The sequence below is a fragment of the Trachurus trachurus genome (genome assembly GCF_905171665.1).
Source record: "Trachurus trachurus genome assembly, chromosome: 17".
NCBI classification, from domain to species: domain Eukaryota; kingdom Metazoa; phylum Chordata; class Actinopteri; order Carangiformes; family Carangidae; genus Trachurus; species Trachurus trachurus.
In genome coordinates this window covers 13210797-13230563 of record NC_139900.1, presented here as the reverse complement: position 1 = coordinate 13230563, position 19767 = coordinate 13210797, and the positions used below count along the sequence as shown (strand labels likewise).

At 39.9% G+C, this 19767-nt stretch overlaps 1 protein-coding gene across 6 annotated transcripts; it reads left to right on the top strand.

The window, feature by feature from the left end:
- Positions 1-1059: 1059 nt before the first annotated feature.
- Positions 1060-15174, top strand: ranbp3b (RAN binding protein 3b; the record flags this gene model as incomplete). 6 transcript variants are annotated; one of them, XM_083991840.1, is made up of 17 exons in its annotated part: positions 1060-1113; positions 3347-3402; positions 4185-4221; positions 4323-4400; positions 4489-4560; positions 6788-6853; positions 7067-7159; positions 7972-8081; positions 8305-8424; positions 8853-8953; positions 9048-9123; positions 9240-9336; positions 10819-10943; positions 11032-11152; positions 11759-11901; positions 13002-13197; positions 14021-15174. In XM_083991840.1, 17 exons carry the CDS (start codon positions 1092-1094, stop codon positions 14062-14064), a joined length of 1557 nt encoding a protein of 518 aa, XP_083847966.1. In that variant the 3' UTR covers positions 14065-15174. The 6 variants fall into 6 exon arrangements, with proteins under 6 accessions (XP_083847966.1, XP_083847962.1, XP_083847963.1 ...); XM_083991836.1 differs by having other exon boundaries at positions 1064-1113; positions 10816-10943; XM_083991837.1 differs by lacking the exon at positions 7067-7159 and having other exon boundaries at positions 1064-1113; positions 10816-10943.
- Positions 15175-19767: the final 4593 nt, after the last annotated feature.

The window sequence follows — 19767 nt, the reverse complement described above, 5'->3', positions numbered from 1 at the left end:
TATGTAAAGCGTTGGCTATAAATTCATTACTTGTGACTCATCTTTGCTTATGAGCCCCCTCTCCTCCCTGTCACATATGACTGTTATTCCTCAGGAACTTGTGGCAATTTATTATTCCCCTCTGGAAATTTTTCATCCTTTTTATGTGGTTTCTTTTGCTCGAGTCGTGTGCTGAGAGCAGAGCGTCGTGTCTGCACAGCACATCCTCCTCCTGGCAATTTTGTCTCATCCCCTCAATACCATGGGAGCTCATTTATTGTAATGATGACAACAACTGAGGTAGCAGCTATCTCCATGAACTCTTTTGAACTGAGAACGGCTGTGAGATGTTTTGGGAAAGTTCAGAGCAAGATAATTAAAATAAAAAGACAAGTTTTCAGATAAGGGATCATTGTCAAAGTGCTCTATATAGGGTATGGTCAGTTTGTTTAGTACATTTAAGCGTTCCCTGCTCAACATTTTATAGCAGGGAAACATTAAATCTCTTATCACACCATGGTATCACATTTGGGGCCTAACGAGTTGCTGTAGTAGCAGATTAACAGGGCTTCAGATTAGCCTAACTTGTTTTACTAGATGCACAGTGGCCCCTAACTTAAAATTTAAGGAGCACAAGCAGAACATTTCACGTGCACACAATGAATTGACATGCAAAGCAAACATTCACATGTCCTTTTCATTCATGATCCTCACACACATTGGCCTAGCAACCTATAATGAGATTCAGTCGCCTCTTTCACGTTTCAAAAAAATAAATAAACTGCAAATTCACTGAAAATTTTACTTGCACTGTCTCAAATTTTAGGGGGGGGGGGGAGCCCACATTTACGGATGAAGATCTGCAAGTAAAGTTTAACCTCCCTCTGTGGGCTGGTTTTTGATTAAAACATGTAGTGACTTTAGATGACGGGCAGTGTTTTTTGGGAACAGGTCAGTGTGTCGCCCTTAAAGCCTCAGTAGACGCCGGTGAGAATATGCTGCTGTGTGCTGCTGCTGCCTGGCTGCCTGTGTGAAAACGTCTCAGCCCGGCTGCCTCGGCTTGTGTGTATTATCTGCGCGGTGGGTTGTGGGTGTGTGAGCGTCGAAGTAAAATGGCGGACTTGGCAAACGAAGGTGAGTTAAGTGGCAGTGTGAGAAAAGAAAAACAACAATACCGCTGCTGTGGCGTTATTATTATCATTATTATTAACACACACCCCGTATATACCGTCTGCTATGTTTGATAACTCAAAATCAAAACGTACGTGGCTGCATGTTAACGGCGGGGTTAACCGGGTGTAGAATTGCGGCGTTTACAACACTACACCGTTAGCACGCAGGGCTAACAATGCTAACGGACTGGGCTGCGTGTAATACCTGGAATGCTGCTTCGGAACGCCCTCGAACGCTGCTAACGTTAGCTGGCTTAGCTGCTAACGCTGCCCGGCTATGGCTATTTATAGTTGGTGTGTTTTGCCATTTGTGGGGAGCTAAACGGCGTCTAATGTGTGGATCTATATCAGAGCCTGCATGGTCAAAGATGAAACGAAAGGCGCTATGCTTCTAGCAAAGAGGCTATGCCAGTTTTATTGCTTTTTTTGTTTGATGTGAGATGTTTACAGTACAGCACGGCATCCATCCATCCACCACCCCTCCTCCTCCTCCGTGTTATTTTATGTTAGTTAGCGCTCGGTGGTTTGACGTTCATTTAGGCGCGTAGAAACAGAAACGTCAGTTAAGAGGCGATAGCTAAGGTGTAACCACCGCTTTCTTGGTATTAGTCACACATTGGGTTCAGATCTGATTGTCGTAACGTCGATATGTGGACCGAGGGGGGATTTTAGCAAGAATCTTGATGTCCTTTGCATGTCGGGCACAAGATGACTCATGCGGGATGGTGCGCATTAGCAGGCTAACTGTGCTAGCCTGTAAGCTAAGCTAAGCTACGTCCTGCTGCTTGAAGGAAACAACCTGTGGCGCCGAGTATTTGCTGGAACCGGTCAGACAGTGTAGTGTATATGCTAGCTGGTTAACATAAGCCGGGAAACATTTCCGAGCTACTTGAATTTCTGAAGTGAATATCACTGTTGCACGTTTGGATTCATTCCTTTTCTTTTGCATTTCATCAGCCAAGATAACAGATTTGCAAACCAATGAGCGATGCAAAGCTGGGTGTTAAATTTGTTAAATATAGGTCACTCGGCTTTTTCGTGTTTTCTTGCAATAAAATGTGAATGATTCACAGGCAAACACTAGTGTTGTTAGCCGCCTGGAGGGGTTAGTGATAGAGACGCTGGATGTCGCCTCAGTAAACAATCCTTGCCTGTGTTTGGCTGCAACCGCATGGATTTATGCCCCGGCAAAGGCTTGAAGGCTCACAACGACAGCGATGCTACACCTGCTCAGTGTTAATAGGCCCAACCCCAGACAGAGGAAAACCTTTGTCTGCTAACGTTATAGGATTACACATTTTACAGGGGTTACCGTGTGAAGGTAGACGCATTAAGTGGCCTGAGGTGAATTCAAATTAAATACCTAGTGGCCTGGCCTGGCGATTGTTGTTCACGCTGGTTATGACAAAAGCTTAAAGCAGTAACATGATGTTATGAGACCAATGAATAAAAAAAAATCTCCCTTTTTAATTTGTGAAAGTAGATATAGTTACTGTTTGACTATATGGAGTGTCTGGTAGTTTCCTGGTTGTTGTGATAGGTGGCTGTACACATAAATGTCATTTCAATTGTCATTTTCACCCCATTGTGTCAGTATTGTAGGATTGTTCAGTTTTAGGTCATAGTTATGTCATCTCTGCTTTCTTGTTAACTCCTGATTGAATTGCACAGTTAGCATTGGTGCATTCTGCATTTGGCTGGTTAACATTGAGTGAAATGAAACATTCAGCATCACTATGGAAAAGTGTACATTAGTGTCACAGCGTGTTCAGGTAGTTTTCACAGTTCCCGCTTGTTTCATTCACTTACCTAGACCTTACCATCAAATAAATTGAAACTGTTGCTCTACCTCACCATATGCATTACTTTAAGTATCTTAAAATGGCAATGCAAGTCTAAGGAATTCAATTTTTATCCAGCACATAGTCTGTTTGATGTTGAGTGTTTTTGTGGCATCATTTGTGACGTATTGTGGTGCATACAAATTTGGTGTATCCTGAGTAAGCGCTAGATTGCTGATTAGTACTGATGCACTTCACCTTTTATCTAGGTTTTCTCAACAGTCATGCTGTCACTGCCTTTACCAGGGAACTAGAGGCTAAACAGTGAACATGTCAGACAGGGACTTAACTATTTTGTTTTTTAATCATAAAGCATTAGTGCTTGGATGACTAGCCTTCATCTTCTCTTAACAGACAAGCCTGCCATAGCGCCTCCTGTGTTTGTTTTCCAAAAAGATAAAGCACAGAAGGTAAGTTTCTCTATGTTATTCAAATCAATATCAAGGGTGAAACTCAAAAGTTTTTTATGTTGCAGGCTGCATTATGCTCATATTCAATCTGGACTGAATTCCTGGAAATAACAAATTGCCTGAGAGTTGCTTTAACTCAAATCTGTCACGATTAACATTATAACTGATAACTACAATAAATGATGACATCAATACAAACTTAGGTGGCAGTTTATCAGTTATTGCAGTAATACAACAGTCCTGCATTAAGTGTACGATCATGAGCATTGTAATGTTCAGTTCTTGTTTAAATTGTAGAGATGTTGCTTTAACCTCATAAGTATGTAGTTTGTTGTGTGGTTGAACTGTATTATTTTATACAGAGATTTGGTTCTGTTAATTATGCTGGCCTCATTGATATATTTAGGGTGAAAATTGATAGAGATACCTCTCTGTAAAATGTAATACAGGTCAGCAGCTGAATCAACACCTTCGACACCGACTCAAAACAAACTGCACATGATAACCTTCATGACAGTAGAATTTATTGCAGGACTGCGGTGTTATATTGCATTAGTTTCTGCTAAGTGCACTAAATAAAGCCAACTGAGCATGTGTTGACATCGTGTCAAATACATCTTGTTTGAGCTGATGTCACTTTTCACCTTGCAACTCCAGGCAAAAAAAAAATCACTGAGCAAAATGCAGTTAATTGTTATTTTATGTGTGCATGATATCAATGATGAGGAGGGGTTCTATTTTTGGAGAAAGAAGTACTAAAATACCTTTCTGTTTTCTTGAAGCGATCTGCGGAGGGCTCAAGTGCAGAGGATGGAGAAGGTAAGTCTCGCTGGCGCTCTCTCGTAGTAAATATTATCTTTCATGGCAATTTATTCATTCAGATGGGAGTAGTAGTACTAATATTTCACTGTCACTTTCAGATTCAGATAAAGATGAGGGAAGCTACTGCCCCCCAGTGAAAAGGGAAAGGACCTCATCATTCCCACCCCCACATTCTGGTAAGGGCATGGGGCGACTCAACTTGATTGCTTGTGGTGTACCCATTGATTTGTATGCTGACTGCAACGCCTGTCTGCTTCTTTGCAGTTCCCAAGAACAATGTATTCATGCCCTCAAGTTTCTGCCAGTCTCCTACTGGGAACTCTGACTCTGAGCCAGGTGAGACATCTAGACCAACATTAGTTTCTCTTAACAACTTGAAGGCACCATGCAGAAAAAAAACAACAAAAACTTTTGTTTCAGATGCCAAAGATGTTTATTTATTTCCAGCTGCCCAGGACGACAAACACACTGATTTGACTGATAAACCATAACCTCTGCCTGCCCTGTATCCATACATCTGAGATCATTTTCGTAAATGTGTTTAGTAGTTAAGTAGTTGCACATTTTTGCATTTGCACGCAGCGAATAGGCAAAACTTCTTACATCTTATTTGCAATTACGAAATGCAAAGCACATCGTCCATTGTTATGTTTGGGATTTTTTCAGGAAGGATTATCAACAATGGGCATGCACCTTGAAGAGGAGTGCAGTTGTAAAGTTAAAATAATCAAGTTATTAATTGAATTCCCCCTCTCTCCTCTCTGTATATTGTAGTTAATTCAGTAATCTAGTTTGCAAGTAGTTATTTCAGAAAAGACGACTTCTCTATGGGAACATTATGACCTTGTTTGACCCATGACCATCACCGTTCATAATATAGTTCTGTTCTGCATTATGTTTGTTAAAACAGGCAAGTGAAAGCAGGGAACAAGTTCTGAGTTTATCAACCAAATTTATGATGTCTGCATTGTGAAAGGCAAAAAAAAAAAAGTTCTCAGTTTACGTTGACATTTGAAAAGGCGGAAAGTTTATTCTTAAATTATTTAAGATGGTGGTTGACTGCAGTTTGTGTGGCTCTCCTGAACATGTCTGAAGAGAGGTTTATCTTGGATTTTAGGACAGTTGAGTGTTGTGCTTGTGGGCCACCGTGCCTAATTTTGTGAAGACCTCACATGTAGCTGTGGTTCCCACATTGGTTATTTTGAAATTAGTGGGAAAATCTTTCTGTCTCCAAAGAGCACTCACTGGACTCGGGGGCTCATTTTGGCAGCACGAGTCGGGGTCAGTTGGATGTTAATTGGATGTTGGTACAGAATATGTTTGGGTCAATCCCATGCCAGTGCTGTCTTATTGATGTGGTTAAGGGTAAAACTCAAAATCAATCGCATTTGTCACACAACAGTTGGTAGCGTACTGTTAAGGATGCACAACAGAATATTTGTTATGGTTCACTGCGTCCGTTTTGTCAGAGGGGAGATGCAAAAGTGATCAGACGCATTGGCAAGTGAAGCATCGCTGTCATTAATTTTTAAACTGACAGTGGTGCAATCACTTAAAACGGAGTGAGATTCAAACTGGGACGTAGGCAAAATGAGAAATACATTAACTGATCCTCTATGCAAAGGGGGGAAAAAAAGACTCATTGAGATTTACTGAAATTATTACTAGAGCAGGACCATGTGGTTTAATGTTGTGAAAAATGAAATGTCCCATCAATTTTTGCCTTGGATCAATCTGCTGTTGTTAGTATGTGGCCATGAATCTTGTCACCAGCTCAGTTGTTTGGAGATGCAGCGGAGTGACGTCACCATTTAACACAGCTTTGCAGAGCGGACACAGCATCAACTTGAGCAAACAAAAAGGCTAAAATAGACAACCACTTCAGGCTTATTACATGAAGCTCTTATTAGAGAGAAAAATGAACTGGTTTGATGCAGAAGAACAGCGAGTATGGCAGGTGGAAGCTCTGCAAAAATATTGGATGTAATAATTTGAACATTTGATTAAACACCCCAAGCTGGATTTGTTAATTTATGTGATTCAGTTTTTTTTTTTTTTTTTGTATCACTGTTCAGCTGTGTTTAGCTCTTCTGTGTCCTCAGAGCGAAGACGTTTAATAAAATGAAAATGAGGTCTGGGCTGAGGGGATGGAAATGAATTTTCATTTAATCTAACATCAGTGTTCACTAGACACGGGAACGGTGTCATAAATTGTGAGGGAAAAAGGGCATGTGGTTTTTTTTACAAGTGCTCCAGGTTTTCTGCTTTAGCGCTGATTAGGGCCGGGTCATGTCAGGCTACTAAAGCCACTGAGATAGAGAAAGAGAAAGAGAGAGAGAGAGAGAGACGCCGACTAGAAATGGATCAGAAGCCCTAGAGCCCGTCGCCTTATGGCACAGGAGTTGGATCTTAACGCAACAGTTGAGTCTCTACAAGGGTTGCTGTGGTAACTGCTACTGTGGTCTGAAAGGTGCAAAGACAAAAGCAACGGACATACCCTTTATAAGTCGCTGTGTAACTCTTGGATCTCTTTTTTTGTTGTGTTTTTTTTTTTTTCTCTCAGAGGAGAAGCCTGTGGGATTCCGCTTAAAGCCACCGACTCTCATACATGGACAGGCGCCAAGTTCAGGTTGGTGTTTTATGTTGCTTCCTCTTTTCACATATTATCTCACACTGGGTTTATTGAAATTTGAAAAAAAAAGTGGCGTGCGCTTGAGCCTGGTCTTGGCACTTTTGACCTCTCTTTTAGAAGTGAAAAATCCGTAAATCCACTCTCTAGAGCTTGCGGACGTGGAGCATCTTGCTGCTTCAAAAGTATGAGACGAGTCTGGTCTTTTTGCAGGTGTCCCAAGTCAGAAACCCAAGGAGCAGCAACGCACTGTCCTCCGCCCGGCAGTTCTCCAGGCGCCGCCCTCTAAATCGCATATAGAGTCCAGTGAGTCATTAGCCCACCTTCCTTAGTCGATACTTTGGAAAACTGTTTTAAAGTTACCATCCCAGGCGGCTGGACATACGATTTTTTCCCCCCGAATTGCACAACTGATTAGCACCCACCCCCTCCGTCCAATCAGGAATCACCAAAACCGTTAAATAAATAAAACAGACCGTTGCTACTAGGGACGCCGCTCTGATCGAAGTAGCACAGGGCAGAAGAACTATGCAGGATATTTACCTAATGCTTAATTTTTACCGTCATTAAACGGCTTGGGACTAATTGCGATGTAGATAAATGACTTGTAACTTGTGATGGGGAGAGTGGAGGCTCTCTGCCTTCCACACCGCTGCTGAAAACCAAACCTGTGATCATAGCCTCACAGCTCTCGTCTCTGTGGCACCGCAAGTCTGCAACGTAAACGTAGATGGTGGTTGCATGATTTGGCAGTTTGACTGACAGACGGGCCATCCAACCAAAGTTGTCTGAGATTAATTTGATTGGTAGAACAAATTTTGGCCCCTGCTCCTCACACAGATGACCAAATTTCGTCATTTATATGTCAAATCACTTATGTCATCGATTACTGTCTAATACTTACCAAATATACTCAGATTTTTATAATTTTCCCAAAAATGAGCCACCTGGGATTGTACCTTTAAACATTGAAATACTCCTTGTCTAATAATTAATTTAACTTTGAAAACCGACAACTTCGATAGTATCTTGTCTGCATGTACCTTACAAATTAACCTTACAAAATTTTGAACCAAAGGAAGGTGACTTATTTTTCTCCTTTTGTCTGCACATTTAAGATTCCAGTTGTGGAACCAATGGCGTGAAAAAGTCATCAGACGGGCCACCTGGGTCCCAGTCCCTCTTCCTGAACAACACAGAGCACTCGGCCACCCCGGCCAAGTCACAGGTGAGAGGCTGAATCTCGTCCTGTTTATAGTGAAAGGCTTGGTATTGAAATATAGAGTTGATTAGTTTAGTGCAGGCTTTAAGGCAGGAAACCATTGATTTTTATCAGTGAAAGTTATTTTGAGCTGGAGATGTCAAGAGCAGTCGATGTAAACACACACACATAGAAAATATACACTGGTGAAAATGAATAAAAGTTCGCTTTTTATCCTTCCTCATTTCAGAAACATGAAAATGAGGAAGATGGAGCAAGTGGTAACAAAGATGGAGGCGGAAGAGAGAAGAAGGAGACAGATGTAGCAATATCATTTGTGTTTGGTCAGAATATCAAAGACAGAGCAAAGGTGGGTGGTTTTCCATCTGTTCACCAGTTCTACACCTGTCTGTTATAAACAGTGAGGCAAAGCTGAAGCAGAAACATGTGAAACAAAAACAGATTAAAGAAGTAAAAGTGAAACCTTGAGATTTAACAATGTGTATATTTTCTCACTTGGTTATTTAAATGACTATTTTATATTTAGAGTCTCACTTCCTTTAAGAAATTTTCCCACATTTGGTTGTGTATTCATTTCCTAAAAATAGCCTGCGCCTGTCCTCAGATGTTTTGTAGATGCCTACTCTTATTTTGTACAGTTGTCATGGTCAGTCTGGAGCTATTGTGATAAAAAATATGTGGAAACGGGAAATGATGACTTTGTTTTGTTTGTTGTTGTTTTTTGTTTGCCTTAAAATCTTAGATCATGTAAATTTAATATGCTTTATTTTTCTCTAGTTGGAGGAGAACAGTACAGAAGACAAGTCAAAGGATAGTGTGCCACTGGACTCTCAATCTGAGGGCACTAATTATTTCTTACAGTACATCTCTACCCCAAGGTAATGAAATTGTGTCCTCCTTTGAGTATTTTTAGAAACTCATCTTCATCTATGATTAACTTCATCAACTCAACTTCTTTTTCTTCCTTTTCAGTTCAAAAAATGCCACAAACAGTACAGACAGTGGGGCAAAATTTGTTTTTGGGCAGAACATGTCTGAAAGAGTTCTGGTGAGTTACGCAGCCCTTTGTGTGTATAGACATCGTCTGCTTTTTGTCCACTTGGAAAACCCACAATGATTGAGCTTTTGAACAACATCCAATGACCACTTGTGCTGTATTTTCAGAGTCCCCCCAAGGGTGAGTCATCAAATGAGGAAAATAAAGAGGTTCCAGCCCCCCCTGCTTCAGAGCCCTCATCACAAGAAGCCACCCCAGAGAAGGGTAAAAAACATGCCATGACTGAAAAATGTTTTTGTGTTTGGTTACACTGTGAATAGATTTAAGAGACACTTGGCTACATTACAGCACCACAAAAACAAAACAAAAATGAGTCTAGGAATAGTAAAAAGAAAAAGAAATTGAATTTAAAAAAAAAGCTGAAATATGTTTTCATCTGTTGGACATGTTACATTATGTCTTTAAATATCAGCGTCAGATTTAGTTGGGAGTTGGTGTTTGATCAGTGCTCCCTGCAGAGCGGTGGGTGTAATAAATATTTCATCTGTAATCTGAGATGCAAATTTCACACGACTAGTGATGTATTCCAGACATTTCCTTTAACCTTAAGGCAGCGCTCTCTGTGGAAAAATCAACCTTTGAATTGAAAGAGCTGAAGGACTTGGAGTGAATTTTTAGTTCCGTCCATTTCCGACCATAGATCATGTGAAAGTTCCTCTGTTTTATTTCCATTTCTTTTAGTTTACTTACATTAAAGCCAAATAATTGCTAAAAAAAAAAAAGGAGGAAGTGAATATCAGCTGCTTGTTACAGGCGGAAAACAATAGATTGTGAAAGTGAATACTACGTCATGTCAGGAATTTGATGAACATGTTTTTAACATAATAATCGTGTTATTTGTGAGGCTTCACTTGGTGAAGTAAGACTGTGAATAGAGTTTTGGGTATTAACAAGGACTGTCCACTTTGTCCAGTAAACAGTGAAAAGAAACTCAACTCATTTCATAGCCGCTGCGAGTGCCGCGTGCTCTGGCATTCGTTTACGTGGGTGCAGAGCTCAAGTGGCTCTGTTGTGCAAATGATGTGCGGCATGCTGAAGTGACAGACTGCCACCCCGTGTGCTTCATAGTCAGCCTGCTGCACTGGCTAAGTCAGTGAATAAATATACACTACTCACAAAAAGTTAAGGATATTTGACAAGAATATCCCTATAAGAAGTTCATGCTACAGTGATATTCTATCATGAAAGCCTTTTAAGTAGAAGGATGCAATGGTCATTTCTTTATCTCAAACAAAAGCTAACAACAGTGGTGGCTATAGCATAACAAAAATCTCAATGTCTCAATAACTTGATCAATTTGATCAAAGTGTTGGGAGGGAGAAAGAAGAGGACTGTATACAAACTGTCATTGAACCATAACATTTAGTGGTCCGATGACAATTGAACCACTAAATCAGACGGTGCTTGTGATTTTTGTGGTTAATCACCTTGTTAGAGAACAGCATGTTAATCAATAAGTACTGAAACATTGAACAACTGGACATGTGCATTCAAAAGTTTAGAGAAGGTTAAATTAGGTTCACCTGTAAAGGTTATAGTGCATTTTAGGTGCATTCTGAAATTTAATCCAAAAGCCAAACACTCCTAACTTTTTGTGAGTATTGTAGTGTGAGAATAAGGATGCGAGAAATAACTAACAATTAGAAGGCGGTGCTAATTTCTCCCCTTTTTGTTTCATCTCAGCAGTGAACAGCGTGTCGGAGTCTTTGGAGGAGTCTGCAGCAGCGTACACCAAAGCCACAGCCAAGAAGTGCATCTTAGAGAAAGTTGACGTCAAAACTGGAGAAGAATCAGAAAGCAATGTTTTACAGGTAGGAGCAGGGAGGGCCCTCTCGGGTTAAAGATGCAACCGTAAATGAAATGTGGCAGATGTGATAACAGTCCTGTCTTTCCCCACAGATGCAGTGCAAGTTATATGTTTTTGAGAAGACGGCTCAGTCGTGGATAGAGAGAGGTCGAGGTTTGCTGAGGCTCAACGACATGGCATCGACGGAAGACGGCACGCTACAGTCCCGTCTAGGTAAACACACCTGCATAGACATCTTGGTGGATCAGGGCATGGTGTGTGTGTTTACTCGTGTTGTGGATTGTTTTGTGTAGATTGGCGGATTAGACGTGTTTGCCAGAGAGATATGGGCAGATAAGGCGTTACAGTGGAAGTAGACCTACCTCGAAGCATTTCCAGCTGTGGTTTTATTTGTTATGTTTACAGTGACACGATGTTGAACACAAGGTGGAGCTCTTACCCACATTACACTAATGTGGAACTACACACCACAGCATGCGTTTAATACACAATGTGAATGGTTTTCTGATGTGTTAATCAGTTGCAGACAAGGAAAGGATGAGAAAGCACTTTCACTTCCTTTATTTAAAAAAGAAATGTTTTCTTTTCTCGTGATTTCAACACTAACTGCAGGCTGGAGATTCAAATTCGATTATCACTGTAGATTCGCTGATGAAATTATGACTGTTAAAAATATCCCCTATAGGTCTATAGATGTTACTAATAGTGTCTGTTTTTAATCTTTCGTGACAACACACTTAACCAAAAAGACTGTAAAGCGAGAAGCTGCTCGGGCCTTTAGCTCATTGTTGCTGTTTGTTTGTGGTTGATGTTTTCCAGTGATGAGGACCCAGGGCAGCCTCCGGTTGATCCTCAACACTAAACTTTGGCCCCAGATGCAGGTGGACAAGGCCAGCGAGAAGAGTGTACGAATCACTGCCATGGACACAGAGGACCAGGGGGTCAAGGTCTTCCTAATATCGGTATGTGTGTAAAACGTTAAACAAAGTGTGTGCAGTATTTATGTTCAGGCATGGGGGCAAAAAGACGATTGCCTCCTCTAAAAAGAGATATTTTGTGATATTTTTTCAATATCTCTCTGGACATTAAAGTGGCACCAAAGTGTTTTTATTCAGTCATTTTAATTTGCATGATGCTGATTCAGTTTCTCCCGTTGTCTTGATAAATTTGGGATAATGTGAATTTTCACAGCATGAAATTCATCTGTACAGTTTAGTCCACTCTGAAGTTTTAATTAACAGATGTACTGTTTACAACCACTTATTAATTCCTGTTGGAGCCAAACTACTGGTGGTTGTATTGGAACTGCAGAAATGAGCAGTGAGAATCCTTTGTTTCATAAATTTGGTATCTTGATATCTATCAGATTAATCACCTCTGAATTTCTCAATTTGTATACGGTTCTTTAAACGAAACACTTCCCTCCTCGTTTCACAATTTATTTTCTACAAACAGTTTCATAATTTTTCAACCCGTAAAGCACATCAGCTTCGGCGGCCACAATCGAGAACTGTTTCATCCCTATTGAAGATCTCCTACAAAGGATCCAAGATATGGGATTCACTTCCTCCCCACTTTCTTAAACTCTCTCAATCAGTTTTTAAAAAGTCTGTGAAACGCATCCTCTGTAATCAAGGACTGAATATCTTGTTTTAACTTTACTAACAGCTTGATGTGTGTGTATGTGCCCGATCTGTGTGCTCAACTGTGTTTTATTCTCGAGGGTGTGTATGTGATGCGTGTGCCTTGTATAATAGCTTGTTATTCCCATCCATGCTTTGTCCTTGTTTCTGGAGTTTCGGTCTTCCTAGCATGTCTGCTGTGTATAATGTTTTTGTTTTTTGTTTTTCTTGTTTTATTTTTATTTCATGGTCATTGTATTACCTTGACTATGTGCTAAATCAAACACTTCCTGCTCAGATGTTTCACATTAAAAGCTTCCTAGTGGCTCAAACATTATGAGCCCATGTGTAGGAAGACGTGTAATGAAAGAGTGTTGGGTTTTTATTTCCCCCTCCTTCATCCCGGCTGACTCCTCTGTACCCTTGTCTCTCCTCTTCAGGCTAGCTCTAAGGACATAGGTCAACTGGCTGCAGCGTTACATCACCGTATCTTGGCCCTGAAGAGCAGGGTGGAGCAGGAGCCTGAGACCCCGGCAACAACCATCCCTGAGGCCGAGGTACCGCAGTCCAACGAGGACGACAGTGACGAGGAGGGCAACGCCTCTGCCTCTGCTTCAGCCTCCACTCCTGCTACAAGTCAGTGATTTTTATTTCTTCTTCAAGTGTGTTTGGGTTTTTCCCCTGGTCTGCTCGCCTTAAAACCAAACTTAATGAATGTTTATTTTATTGCTGCTGTAGATGCTTATTGCTTGTTTGTTTCACTGCTGTTTGCATTGTGATATACGCTCAGTCGGAAGCTTATCAAGCTAAACCTAATGCAGCAGTCCTGCAATTAATCCTCTCTTCACCAAGGTCATAATGTTTAATTCTGTGTGGCAACTTTTCGAAAAGTTGTTTATTCCACTTCCTACTCATTTGAGGCTGCACAGACTCCAGACTAACTTTTTTTACTAGGAGCACAGTGACCACTGACTTAAGATTTTAGGAGCACAAGCAGAACATTTAGGGGCAAATTGACTTGCAAAGCAAATATTCACATAATTCACCTTTTCATTCATGATTCTTACACACATTGGCCTGACACAGATTCTTTGAGTCGCCCCTTCAACGTTTCACCAGTGTTTAAAGAAAAACAGCAAATTTACTGGTTGCACATGTACAAGTAGATGAAACATTTACTTGCACCGTCTCAAATTTTAGGGGCAAAATGCCGCCTTGTCTGTGATGATGTGTTATACAGACAACGCTACGATTATTTTGATCATCCCGTCAGTGAGAGGCTAAATGACAGAAACACCTTTCAACACTGCTGTAAAAATGTAACATTGAAAACTTCATGAAGAAAGGACTGCATTAGTTTTACTGAGATATACCTAATGAACGACCATCAGTGTGTGTGTGTGTGTGTGTGTGTGTGTGCATTCAGACCACTCAACCTGCTGTCGCCTTCTTCCTGCAGGTAATTCAGAGGGAGCAGAGAGCCAGGCGGCGGGAAGCACATAGCGTCACTCATGGACAGCCTGCTAAGATGCTGCTGTTGAGGCATTTTGCTGTAGGCACCTCCATGGACACCCCTTGACCAACATGGGTCCTCCAGACCAGTACTTTTTGGATATTAGAAGTCTAGCTCCAGGAAATAACCCCCTGTGCCGGAGTGTCTCACCCAACTCGTGCAGTTCATCTTCTCTGCATTCAGCGTAATATCTGGAGTCGTCTCTTCCCTCCCTCTCCTGTTTTGTGTTTTATTTTTGTTTTCGAGTATTTTTTCCTCTCCCCGATAGCAAAAATAAAGACTTCAAAGCTTTGGTTTGGGACTTTTCTGCTCATCATATTGATGAGTGTAAGGGTGTTTTCCTCTACATTTTAAAGTATGGCACATGTTAAGACTGCAGTTTCTACTTTGGGACCTTTTTACTCACTCTACAGCTGTGCCTCTGGACGCCACACATCCAGAGGAGCTTCATTCACAGTGTATTTGACTAGTCATCCTGTCAGTTGTTCCTACATCGAGTCCAACCTCCCCTCCCCCCATCCCTACCAGTCTGTGCGTTAGGTTTTGGCAAATGTAATTTATTTTGGGCCGTCATTTTCATGAGGCATCTCAACACATATGTGCTGTTTGTAATGGCTAGCCAAGACCACTCAAGTTGTCATTAATAGCAGTTTCTTATATTTCCTATTGACCTATATTATAGTGAATAAAAGACTGAAACAATGCAGTTTCTGCTAATGTGAGTTAATGATGGGGACAAAAGGGCAGAAGGATTCACCTCAAATTTATCTCTAAATTAATAAGATGTGTTAGTCATTCACCTTGTTATTATTTTTCCCACAATCAAGGAAATTAACTCATCAGTCTGCATTCTGCATGTAACTGTTACTTCTGTTTTTTCGTTTCAGCATCCCAAGGGTTTATTGTGTTGATACATTTTTTTTATTTTGAAAATATACAAAACTTTTTATCCATTTACACTTGGAAAACATGTTGGAATGAAGACTTAACTTCATGTGTGGAAATTTGAGTGATAACTGTAATACCCTTTGAATGTCATGTACATTTGAATATATCATCATTTAGTAGCGCACCATGTTTTCTCATCTCCTCCAACTGCCCCCTTTACAAAATAAACCATTTTGGACTGACATGTGCCATTTCTCCTTCTGAAATTTGATTATATCTTAAGATCCTGATTTGAAAAACCCAAAAATTTTAGAGTAAGATGTCAGCAGATTGTGACACACTTTGGCACTGCGAGTCTGTAGTAGCTGTACTGAATCAAAACACCACAATAAGGATCATGAGCCAAAGAAGGAACAGATTTCATCCTTGAATCCTTGCGTAGAATGAGTCATTCATCTGTTTTGTATTCATGTGTTGGGTCTGACTGCACTAAACAGGAATCATCACAGAGAGCCTTTGCTAATATACTGTGATATATACTGACACAAGGTTATGAATATTTGATGCATGTACCTATCGTAGCAGCCCAATACCATCTATACCTACCTGCCTGCTGCTCCAAAACTCTCCTCCTTATCTGCCTGTCTGTAGTGCTGCAGCAGAAAAGTGTTTTTTACAGTGTCACCTGTTAATCAAGAAAGTCTAAACCAGTGTGAACCAAAATGAATCTGCATAACTTCAAGGGCGGTTTTGCCTGAGGGCTTCAATTCCGGTTTAATGAAATCTTAATTTGAATTTGATGAAAATTGCTAAGAATTGTCTTGTTTATTGGTAAAATTCCCTTAATTATGATGTAACTTTAGGCAGTTACAATAAAATACAGCTAAACAAAGTAGCTAGTTTATATGCGGCGTCATCAAGAGCACCAAATGGGTATCATCAGAAAAGATCCTTAACTCAAAGCCCACAAATCCTGAGGAAAAATTCAGTTTGGAGTGTTTTAAAGAGGAAAGGGGAAAGACAAGATAAAACAAAAAGTAAATAAGCGTACAATCTATTAAAAACTAAATGTAAAAAAAAACAGAAAGTGACAAAATCAACCTCTGTTTTTGTTGCCTCCTTGCACAAGACTGCAGGATGTAATATAATAAAACATCAATTACTGTTTTTTATTTCCGAGAAGTTTTTTGACTGGGAACATGTAGTCCTACTTTTTTTGTGTGTGATTTTGTTTTTGTATATAAGAGTGTCATGTTATTATATTATTATTTTATTCCCAGGATGCCCTGAGGTGAAGGCACGAGGGCACCACTTTTTGACTGGAGGAAAACAAACAGGGAGAAGACACACATTCATGATACAGGTGAGACAGTGTCAAGCAGAGAGCGCAGAGGTGTGTTATTAGCATTAATATATGACACAACATTAGCACCTTACTCCAGTCAGTTGTTGGCACATGAGTTCCTTGCATGAATAAAAGCTGTCGTCTAAATGCCTCGTTATCACAGTCACTGCAGGAATAAAAAGATTTTTCTGAAAAGCAGATACCAAACACCTTATTTAACTCCAGCCTCTGCTCTTGGTAAAAAAAAAAAAAAAAAAACTCACAGTCCCCCACAGGTAACAACCAAATTTATTTTCCACCCAGCATCGTCTTCTTCCCCTACTTTGTTGACATTTTCAAACCAAGTGGGTGGGCCAACACGCTGTGCGTAAGTGGCTGCCAACCTTTAAACTTGTGACTCCTTAATATAAAGTTATCTCCACATGTGGCTCCTCAGGGTGCATGAGTATGAGCTGAATCCTGAGAGGTAAAAAGCTGCACAGAATTTCACACAGAAGAAAACCCCAAACATTAAAGAGAAGCTGGTATAATAACCCTTAGGTCCATCTTGTAAACCTTTGCGGTGGTCCCGACCACAGATGAGGAACAACTGTTGAAGGAGCCGTAAAATAAAACAGAAACAAGCTCCATCTCTCAATGATTTATAGTCAAGTCTGTAAAGAATTAGGTTTTTATCTTGATACATAAACTCCTAGGTTTGAGGATTTAACATAAAATATTCCTCAAAACTTTGAAGTTTGAATGTAAAGGTCAATAATTCATAATCTAGACATTATATGCCTCTATCAGCATTTTGAGTGGTTTTGAGATTGGGTTTTAGCTACTAGATAGGAAACTCCTATGAATAAAAAACTCTTTCCTCTTAGTCAAAATAAAACGCATCATAAAACCATTCAGAATATATCATATCCAAATCCTGTCAATGTTTTAAACTGGATATTTCCAATATGTGTTTTGCAGCACTTCCTATATGAAATATCAAAAAAATTGTGAAAAACCACTCCTCGTAATTTGCGCAAAATCCTTCAAATGGCAATTACCAATCTGATTAACAGTCTTAATGTGTTAAAAACCAAGCCTATTTTCTAGGCCTTTTCTCAAAAATTGCATATCCATAGCCTAATAAAATGAGTATAGCCTATCTCTGCAACCACAAGGTCTATTTGAATACTTTTGGTGTCGTAGTAAAGGGAAAAATTTTTGAAATTGCTGAGATGTGTACATTTCAGTATGTGTTACTGGTGAAGAGTAAATGAAGATGTCACACAGAAAAAAATAAATAAAATGGATATTCGCCCCCCCCAAAAAATCATATTTTAGATGACTGTCCTTCAGAATGATGCTGCTAAAGCTCAAAACTTCTACCAAATGATTATGTGGTTGATTCTGATAAAGAGAAGCAGTACAAAATTATTGAGATTTTACTACAAAATATTCAGGCGAGCTTTCCAAAATGTCAATTTTTGGCACAGTTTGGACCCACCTGCCACTATAAACTATTGTTTAATCTTTATTTTCACACAATTTGCATAAACTAACTGAAAAAGAATCAACCGGGACTAAATAACAACTGCTTTCTAGGCCCTCTGTGTCCCTCTGCATTGCACTGACCTGCTGCAGTTACGCCTGGCTCTATCTCTGCAGCGGATTGGTTGATTCGACTGATTGACAGCTCATTCGAACCGTTAGAGCCAATAGAATGACAGTCGTGTGACGCGCAGTCTGTTGTGTGCGGCGCTCACAAAGGTTCCGCCGCTCCTAAAGCCCGTCCGGACCGATTTAGATGTAACATCGGTCAAAGTTCAAACTGGAAATATTGTGGATTTACCAAAGATATTAAACCGTCTTTGGATTTACCAAGTGGCAACCTTTTATATAGGCTACAGTCTATGGGATTTACCCATAAAATACACTTTTCACAGCAAAACAGCAAAGGTAAGAGGAAATTTACAACCATGTTTTGGCCAAGCAGTGTCTGTGTTTTGCTCGACTTTGCTGGTTTTTGTCTTCTCTCTCTGCCGTGCTTCTGTGTTAGCCACGGGTGCTATGTATTGTTCCAATCTTGCGCCGGCTCTTTCATATGAGCGGTAGCTGATGTGTTTTGCATAATGTACAGTAGTAGACGAGCCAGAAACGTGGCGACTGGGTCCACACAGAGGTCCTTCATGAAGTTTGATGTTTAGTTGTTTATTTGAGTAGTGTTTGGTCTGTGTTTGGGTCATATAAACATGGTTTTTACACGTTGTGGGCCAGCTTCTGCTTTTTAATTTGACATATAATATGACTAGTAATATGACTATTCTTTCATAATTAGTGCAGTGGTGGCTCTGTGTTCTGCATGTCTTCAAGTCCTCCAAATGGGGGACTTCACCTTAATATATTAAATTCAAAATCAGATAAAACACAACAAAGCAGGTATATGGGTTAGCAATGATTAAAGGTCAAGCTAAAATACTTTCAGCATTGGGTCTGTCCCTCCCTGATGTGACGTTATTTGTATCTCTCAAGAAATAAAAGATTATTCACCCGCAACAGAATTATTGCAGGACAGTACATTTGTCATCGTGGCTTTTGATATGCTGTAAATAGTATTCTTTTTTACCGCCATTTATATTCTTTTTATTATTATTTTAAAGCCCTATAGAAAAAATCCTCTCCCAAATATGGTAGTGGCACAAGTTCAAAAAACGTAAGCAGATAGAATAATAAAATGTTTACCTTGTATCTCTTCATTGTTGTAATGGGATTAAACTGAGATTATCTCTCTTCCTGAGAAGAAGATGCTTGTGGATTTAACAAAAACAAAACTTCTGTGTGCGTGCCTTTTTAGTCCTTGTTGATTTAGGATTATTATCTACTCCACAGACTATTACAAAATGTACTCAGCACCAAAATAAACAAATGACAGACGATACACTTGAAGTAAAAGTTAACATAATATTCAAAGCTGGTCTTACCTGTTACAAGTTGCAAGGTAACACAACTGTTTTTCTCAATCATTCTCCTGCTCTTTCATTCAGCCCTTAAACATCACGGTCATTTAGAGACAAAAACAAAATACCCATAGGGTAGGATTAGCAGTGCATCATGGTAGATATGTATTTGTGACTGCTAACGGTTATCAAAAGGGTGGGCGAAAAACAACTAATTTAAAATGAGGTATTGTCTGCCTGTGACCAGTTGTCACACAAAACAACTTCCATGTGAACAAAAAAGTGATTTTTCTGTCCAAGATTGTTTTACACAAGATTTTATTTTAAATATGGAGAAAAAACAACTGTCACTTAGTGAAACTGATTCTTTTCGGCCATGCATGAAGCGACCGATTACCATGGTTTCTGGACACCAACTCACCACAACAATTGCTTGCACATCAGAACATAATCAACAAACACAATAACTCTTATATTCAACATGTGTTATATCAAACATCATACAGTGACTAATATGAATGGAACGT